The sequence below is a fragment of the Scomber japonicus genome, chromosome 15 (genome assembly GCF_027409825.1).
Source record: "Scomber japonicus isolate fScoJap1 chromosome 15, fScoJap1.pri, whole genome shotgun sequence".
In the NCBI taxonomy this organism is placed as follows: domain Eukaryota; kingdom Metazoa; phylum Chordata; class Actinopteri; order Scombriformes; family Scombridae; genus Scomber; species Scomber japonicus.
In genome coordinates, this window is record NC_070592.1 from 25324751 (window position 1) to 25334030 (window position 9280).

The window sequence follows — 9280 nt, forward strand, 5'->3', positions numbered from 1 at the left end:
GCAAGTGCTTACAGAATATAACAGAGTCTAATATAAATATAAAGAAATTGTGTGAAATTAAGGAAAAAGAGTATATATTTGTAAAGAAATTTAATGTAAACATGTACAAAATAAATGCCATTTCTTAAGAACAACAATAACTGGATTTTTGTATTGTTTCCTATTGGTTAAATGCAAAGGAGCGCATAAGTATCAGACATACAAAAAACATTAACTTGGTGTTAACTCTCTTTAAGAGAAAGGCCTTTATTAGTATGTTTTGTATTTTTATACACATAAAACATGACTGATAACCCAAATATTTGGAAGTGATTCACACTGAAGCACTGGTTTGTCAAAACAGTGTGTGGTCCAACATTACATACTTTTAATGGCACAAAATACATCTACTGTATATACAATGGGGGACTTTACCTCATAAATGGAGGGGGAAAACATTTGAAGTACAGTGTTTCCATTTTAGTAGACTCATATGCAAAAGTGAAAATGCTTAAGACATGATCATTTGACCTATACCCTTGTATAACGCTAACGGTACACATAATTCATCAGCTCTCATCATCCATCAGTGCATGGTTATTTGATTGTCTACAGTATATCATCCATGTCCTTCAGTGACTCATGACAGAACATCCATTTCTTTAACTGGTTCTGTTTAAGGGGGATGAGAAAAGGAAATGAACTGTCAAACTCATAGCAGAAGAGGTCGAGGTATCCTGACTTTCAGTCAAAATGTGCCAGTCAAGCTCCAAAACCTAGCCTGAAAAAAGTCTGCCTACCACCACCTCTAAAGCTCACTTATTAACATGTTACATGTTGTTTGTTTAATCTGTACAAAGACTAAAAGTGCTCAAGTGACAAGTTGCTGTTTAAAAAGTTGGGGGGTACTGGCTGGGTTATTTCTTGGCCGGGACTAGACACTTTCTGGAGTCTTGCTGTCCCTGTGAGGTTACTAAGCAACCAGCAGAGAGCTGGGAAGTCAGTGTAACCAGGGTCTAGCATCCCTCCCATGGTGAGACCATGGATCTGCCCAGTGGCACTTCAACCCCCTTTTCCTCCAAAAAACAAGACAAACAAACAAACAAGCAGAAGAGAGCGGAACGTCAAAGGATGGGACTGGATTATCAACTGAGTGACCACCCACATCATCTAGTCCAGTCTTACCCAGGACTGCAGTGTCACCTACATTAGTTAGAGTTCCTCCCCACCATCTTTGGCCTCTACAGGCTTGGTTCCATGTCATGATAGTTCTGGAGATTTATCTGCCCTAAGGGATAAATGCACTTTCACAGTGAAAGCCTGCTTCTTAATCCAAGTCTCAGGCATTTAACTGAGAGTGGGAGCCCACACTAAAGCTTCAAGATGTTGGTGTTGTCATTGTTGGTGGAAGTGATTACATTAGTTATTACATGGATTGGACAGAGACAGGGCTTTCCCAGACTTTTGGGGAACAACTCATTGTCTTCCAGCATCAGCGTCAGGGATTAGGAAATCTGAGCTACAATTGTGAAAGCACCACAGGAAATGTACCAGAACATCCAACAGACCTATTTCACAAACGCAAACATGAAAAACAACTAACCCCATGTGGGTAGGCAGTCAGGCAGATTGCCAACAGGTCACACACATTACTTTGTTGATACAAGATCTCCACCTGAGCAGAGCTCAAAGGGACACGCTGTTTACTGCTGCTGGCAATCAGATAGGGGTGAAACAGAACATCACTTTCTTACAGTGACTGAGGTTACAGCTGCCACTATGAAATCATTGTCTTTTATTGGTTCTGTTCAATAGATCATTGATACATATAGTGCGGTACATTTTTATGGTGGCAGGTCGCTGAATTGGTCAGATTCAGCTAAATCCAGCTAAAAAGATATCTTCCATTACAGTGGAGATTCTTTCCTTCTATCTACTTCTCAGTACATGTCTTGGCCCACTGGCAGTTGTTACAAGATGACTCAGTACAATAAGGCACAGATTCACTTAGTGAAGTCTGAGTTTACAAATGGCCAACACAGATGCACAACATCTGAGCATCAAGTGTATCTGTACAGTATGTAAATAAGAGCTGAGACCCTGCGGAGGCGAACACTCTTTAACTGGTTGCTATGGAGACCAATTAACCATTGAGAGACATCAATCGAGAAACAGCCAATCAGATTTGGCTTGCCGACTGTTTAGCATCAGAGCATTGTTACTGTACACAGTTGTTCTCTGCGTTAACAAAGATATCCAGAACAAATTCAGCTTTTAAAGTGTCATGATGTAAATGGGGTTTTCTTTTTTTTATGGTTGGAATGATACCATACATTGTTATGCTAATAACTATTACAATCAATATCCGTCATCTCTTTCTCCAGCACTTGGAGCAGCTGTTGTTTTGCTGACAGTAGAAAGGAATAACAGAAAAGGTCAACTGTACATCTAAAAAAGCAGGCAATGACAAGAAAAAACAGATAAAATCCTGCAGATTACACATGATGTCCAGAAAAAAAGTGCATTAAGAGAAAGGAATCTGCAGCAGTTTCATAACAATATAAAAACAAGACAAGTTTCTTTTCCCAGTTAGAGTCCTAGTTAATCAAACATGACTCAGAGGCAGAGTGTAACATTAGATCACACATTATAGAGGTGGTTTAACTTAACTTTATATGTGTGACTGTTATCATTGAAAATACAGTTTGCCCTATTATACTGTACCCTATCAGCAGGAGGTCAAATACGTGGATATTATATTTAAAGATAACACCAAGATAACATGTTGCATCACGTTGTTCCTTACACAGTGTTCAAAGGTCAATATGTCTGGATCTTCAAAGTGGTTTTCATATGAATTTCATGTTTTGTAGCTGACCATATTTAAGACAGTAACAAAGGTAGACGTACACAGATAGGATGCAGTTTAACAAAAAATATAGATATACATTTCTGCCTCCAAGAAATGTTTCTTTAACTCATTCCCACTGTTTTAACACGTTGGTCAGTAGTAGACATTAGTATCTCCCAAAGACAATCATAGTACCTTTATATTTAATTACACCCACATTCACTTTTCCCTTATGACTCAAAAGGCATGAACAAGATTTCCAACAAGACACAATTCAGTGATTGCTGACAACCTAATAGATATATAACACACAGCAGTCAATGTATACTGTATATACTCTGTCTAAATTAAGACATTCATAAGATTATAAAATTAAGACTTTCATGATATACTAAATCCCTTATAGACATACCCAGCTTTCTTTAAAATGCAATACACAACATTCAGCTAGTGGGACTGAATGTTGTGTATTGCAACTTTAAATATTGTAAAGGCACTACATTAAATTTGATCTGAAAGAGCTGTGAAATTGAGTGTACATTAGTACAACAACAACAAAAGAAAAGATTTTCAGGCTAGTGATGAAAAATACATCCTGCACTTTAAGTCTACAAAAACATGAAAACCGCTACATGAATCCAAAGGCTTTAGCTTCTGAAGAACCAACACATTCTGTCATTATCTGATCTCTAAAAAGTCTCATTTTAAAAAAGAAAGCAATACTCAATCAACACCCATTCAAAACGTGCAGAAAATGATCTTTCAAGGCACAACAACAAAGGCTCTGCATGGTATTGCACTGCAAAAAGGTAGATTGTTTAAATGACACTATATCAAGTTGTCTGTACTTTATTTAGGAAGGAAAAATGTTACCACTCTTCGACAAGCCGTCATCAGTGTTGTCACCTTTAACCCATTTAAATAATTATGATTTTTTTTTTCGAATCTAAATCGAAACTTGGCTTGGGTGAAATATGCCCAGTGTATGAACAGTCTAAGCATAACTGCAACCCAAAATCCCATCAACCTGATAATTAAACGACTTCAACCACATCTATTTTATCATGAACAGCACCTATAATTGACAAAATACTGTCAGTGGTCATATATAAGTTTCAATAGTCTTTGCAAATTGTGAGAACCTGTTTATGATCAGATTGTGATTGGTTATGTTAATGTGTTTTCCAGCTGATACATTCATTGTGGTACTATGAATTGTTCCAAAGGTTTCTAATAAATATGAGCATCAAAATGCTAATGTAAAATATCATTATGTATCCCTCTTGCAATCTGGCATGTACTGTTAGGAAATGTTCCTATTTCAGTGCTTGTGTACATAATACTAGATAATTAGTTCCCTTTCTATCAAAGCAGTAAGTCTGGAAGGAAAAGGCACATAGTTTCTGTAACATCCTGTCTATCATTTGGACTTGTGTTTGGGATCTATCACTTTCTTAGCTTTCCTCAACATGAAGGTAACAATGATTGCACATACAACCAGAGTGACCCCGTACAGTCCCACGAAGATGGCAGCGTCACCGCTCCCATGCAGACGTGAGTACACCTCTCGACGGCCCAAGAAATCGAGGTGCGAGGCGTGGATCTGACACAGGGTGCAACAGGATAGAAAAACGTGGAACAACTGATGACTCTGTCCTACAAAATCACACCGTCCGGGGAAGCAGCGCTCTAGCAGGGGATAGGAGAAGAAGAAGGCACAGCTGAGAAAGAAGGCTACCTGGCCAAAGTGGTAGATAATGGCTGGGTCGTTGCTGGCTGTAGACCAGGATAAGAGCCTAAAAGCCACGGGGCTGCTGTCCCAGGTATAGGCGACGGCTGAGGGCACCACTTGGCCCACCTTGCGCACCCATGTCGGTAGGTTGTGGTTACGATATTTGCCATAACAACACCCCAGGCATGACAGACAGCTGAAGATAGTGGCAGCAGGCATGAAGATACCATGCACGTATTTGTACAAGTTCTCATCCACAGCGTAATAAAAGTGAACAACAGCACTGCCATACTGATACTGCGCCACCCCGACATAGTCCAGGTAGAAGAAGGTATAGTGATACAGCTCAGACTTGCCACCCAGTAGGTGAGCTGCTACACTGAATGCCGAGTAGATCAAGGAGGACACGATGAGAATCAACAAAGGCCACGAGTGAGAATCTCCAACGAAGTCCACCATCTCAGAGAGCTGGCACAATTTCACCAAGAAAACTAAAAACGCCAGCAGGTGCGTCCAGATGTTGATGGTCTCATTGTGGCGCTGGAACATGGACAGGAAGTAGTAGCGCCAGTTTTGGTGTAGCGGGCGGTAACCAGTGCAGACGTAGCGCTCCCTAAAGTAGTAGGGGACGTCAGTGTCTCTAATGGTGCCGGGCATGGAGGGAGCCGCCTTGGTCAGCAACTGGGGAACCTGCCTGATCTGCTGCAGGCTGATGAACACTCGCCCGATTCTCTCCATCACAATGGTTGTCATAACTTTTAGTAGGTGACTGGTGCACGCTGGATGGTTCCTGCAGAGAGGATTTTAAGAAATGTATTTAATGAAAAATAAAGTTTTTTTGTATCAGTAATTAGTATTTGTGATTTGTTTCATATTAATGGTACAATGTGTTGAATTTAGTGGCATCTAGCGGATGCACTTAGCAAAGACAGAATATAATATTCATAAGTATCTTTTCATAAGTGTATAGTTGCCTGAAAATAAGAATCATTGTATTTAGTTCCCTTGGATTGAGCCCTTTCTATCTATGCAGGGAGCGGGTCCTCTTCCAAGGAGCCTGCCATCTTTCTACAGTAGCCCAGAATGGACAAACAAAATACTGGCTTTACAAATGACCTTTCCCATTTTTTGCAAGTTTCAAGCCCACTGCAGGTTCCCCTACACACTTGGAAGGGGGTTCACTTGGTTGCAATCTGCAATCTCACTGATAGATGCAACTAAATCCTACACATGGCACCTTTAAGAAGTGATGAAATTATATTGAAACATAGTGTATGCTCATAAATACAACAAAACCACGTACACGCTTAAATTTAAACAGACTGTGGCTACACACACTGGTTGGGACTACAGCATGAGTGGGCCCACACAGTGCTCAGGCTGGCTGTAGGGGTTGTGGGAATGGACACGGTAATAAAACTTAACTGGATTCACAGCAGTTGGCATGTATCATGTAAGAGATTAGTTTATTTTACCTTAAAACAATACACATGCCCATATATACACTGCAACAGCTTTTGGTTGTTAACATTGTTCCTACTTTCCATACTGGCTGTGAAGAAATTCCATCTGAGCAAGATTCCAGTATCACTGATGGTTCAAAAGATCCACACAGTCCTTGTTCTGTGTGGAAACGCCTTTTTAAGTTCTGCCACAGCTAATATGAGGCTTCACCACTCTGAGGTAGTCAAATGAAGTGGTTATTTATCAAAGTTATCTTTCCGATACAGTATTGCCTCTTTGCATTTCCCTGGATAGTGTTTGCTTGCTGGGCTGTGGTGGAAGGATAGTAACACAAAAAGAGAATTTCTCACCAAAAACACAGTAGCTTTCACTCATCAGACTGGTTAAGTCTCTGTGACTCAGCCAATTTTTAGTCAACCAGAAACTAATCTTCATGCTTCCTATCCATTTTCACTGCCAGAGGAGGCCTAATATAGGTATGTTGGCCCTTCAAACAGGTTGGTTACATATTTTGTAGGCTTAGGGTTATCTGCTACTGGAAGCATAAAAACTGATGTAGACCAAAATATCATGTAGAATAAAAGTAACCTTTGTGTGAACGTAATCTTATTATGTCAAGTTAAAATGCCGCACTACAACATAGCAAATATGGCTGTTACCATAATGGGAAAATCCTTAGAAGAGGTGAATAGAGTTGCTGAAAACTGTACAGCAAGAAACAATCACTAAGGTAGGATATTATGTTATAACTTTACTATAGCTCCAGTAGACCACAATTCCATTTGAATACAAGAAATATCAAAATCTAATGGGCAGATTGTCAAGAATTTCATATTTCCGGAACGGACAGAGGTTTAACCAGCTGAGACTCAGCAGAATAACCAGTGTAACAATGCTTAAGGCCATCCTTGACCTTCAGGGAACCTAAGCCCCCCTCTTTTCTTTCTGAAGCCTGGCTGGACCCAATGTTGAGGTATGTCATTACCTTAAAAATACTGCATTAAAACAAAGCCCAAGCAAAGCAAATGTGGCTATTACCAAAATCCTTAGACAAGGTGGTTAGAGTAGTTATACACTGTACTTTATTTTTTTAAAAGGATGGATGTAGCTGAAGTTGAGTTATGGCAATGAATTTTAAAAAGTCAAAGCAGACGAGGGATCAGCAGATCTTCATGCTCTCTAAAGTTTGAGAGGGAAACGCTCGAAACAATTATATATGGTTTTACATTTCTGTTTGAGTAACAAATGAGGTTATTTAGTGATCTTTGGTATAGCTGTGGTAGGTATTTATAAGCTAATACAGACCTGAGAAGGAAGAAAACTACTAAAATGATCAGACAGGTTCACAATTTTTCAACCGTATCTTAAAACAACAGTCAGAAGTCCATATGAACCTTTGTGAAAATAGATTCCTAGCTGTTATCATTCCTCCTGTTCATTCTGGCCGTTCAAGGATCCCCCTCACACAGTCATTTAGTCCAAAAATGTGTTGAAACATTGATGTAAAGTTTATATGAGGCCTCAGTGGTCTGAGTTAGTCATATCAAGTTGACATCTGCCACGTTTACAGTCTTAGTGTTTCCCTGTTGAGCTGTGGTAGAAGTATCGTAACAAAGAGAGAGACTTTGGCACTAAAAAGACTATAAAATTGAAACATAGAAGACTTGATGTGACTCATTTGACTCATTTAAAGCTTCATATTAGCTTCAGATCAACTTTTATATACACAGAAGGATGACTGTGGATTTTGTCCTCCATCACTTACATTGTGGGTGTATTATAAAGAGATCTTCTAATGGCCAGTATGAACAGGAGGAATGATTTAGGCAAGAAAAACAGGTTTCAGTGTTAATTTAGGCAGATCACAAATGTTATAAGACGGACATGAAAAACTGTGAACTCATCCTTTAAAATATGTTTGCTGTTGTTTTTACTATACAGTTTGAATCTTATGTTAATAATGTAGGTATAGGTAACATGTAAAATAATACCTGTACAATGTAATACAAAATGTTACTGCTGTAAATACCAGTTACCTTATAAATGTTCAGTTTACTATTATATAGTTATTTGTGTGTGTTTAACTCACAGTCCAGTATTTTACTTTGTTTACTGTACTTTTACTTTGAAGGGAAAAGGTGGTTCTGGTATTGTATTTTGTACATTTACCATGAATCTGATCTACAGTTAATAAGAATTAACATTACAAAATTATCTATAATGATTGTTACACCTATTCCATGCATTGTTATGCAAATATTACACTTGTAAAGCGTAATAGCGCATCTCCAGGTGAGTTTTGGGGGCATTTGTTGCTATTTACTCTCTGAATAGATGCTTTGAATGTTTTTTTCATGGTGTTTTATATTATTTAGTTTGATGTTTTACCAGCAATAGTATAAATTGTAGTGGTATGGCAGGCAAAACAGGAATAAGTTGTTGTTTTTTTAAGTTAAACGTGACATGAAGATGAATATCCCTCCTCATTATTTAGTGCCCCTTTAAACTATTCGGGGGGTGGGTGGAATCTGTATTATGAATTAGTGCCCACCCCTGTAATCGTGCTGCTGCGTGTCGAATATCAAACACCATCAACTTGACTTCATCTGAGCTCTGATTCACCCTCATCTGTACAGGTCTGGGACTTTACAAAAGTTGTGTCACAGCCTGAAATAAAAGGCCCTAACTTACCTCCGCTGCGCATCACTTTCCTCCGCCAGCCGCTGTTTCTAGAAGCGGAAACATTAACGATGTCAGTCTCACCTGGTCGTGGTCGCTCGTTTCCTTCACTGTCCGCGGCTTAGTTGACCTCTTCCTCTCCCTCCGCCCGCCGACGTACACATTCAACAGATGAATCGTTGCTGCGCTCTGAGAAGAAGCGTCAAGCTGCTCTACGTCACGACCACACAACCGGAAATGTAAAAATTCTGTCAAAAATAAAGCTTCATTCTCTGATTTATTTGAGTTAGAAATAGAGCTACAAAAAAGATAAAACTGGCCTGATATGCATCAGAATGGACCCACAAATAATACAGCAACATATGAATTAATTAAAAATATAATACAAATGAGAACTAGTGTAAAGAAGATATCAAATAGGAGTACATTTAGAACATACAGAGGCAGGCCTATTATTATATTATAATTATTATCATTATTAGTAGTAGTAGTAGTAGTAGTAGTAGTAGTGGTGGTGGTGCTGGTGTATTAATATTTATTTATTTATTTATTTTTGTTATTATCATTGTATTTTG

General features: G+C 38.9%; 1 protein-coding gene across 1 annotated transcript; it reads right to left on the reverse strand.

The window, feature by feature from the left end:
• Positions 1 to 3819: 3819 nt before the first annotated feature.
• Positions 3820 to 8879, reverse strand: paqr7a (progestin and adipoQ receptor family member VII, a). The gene is made up of 2 exons (XM_053334453.1): positions 8790 to 8879; positions 3820 to 5352 (listed from the first exon to the last, which is right to left on the reverse strand). Exon 2 carries the CDS (start codon positions 5313 to 5315, stop codon positions 4251 to 4253), a length of 1065 nt encoding a protein of 354 aa, XP_053190428.1. The 5' UTR covers positions 5316 to 5352; positions 8790 to 8879; the 3' UTR covers positions 3820 to 4250.
• Between the last annotated feature and the right edge of the window lie 401 nt (positions 8880 to 9280).

What these genes read in the sequence shown, in the direction of transcription:
- paqr7a (XM_053334453.1), bottom strand. Translation starts at nt 5,315, where the DNA reads ATGACAACCATTGTGATGGAGAGAATCGGGCGAGTGTTCATCAGCCTG.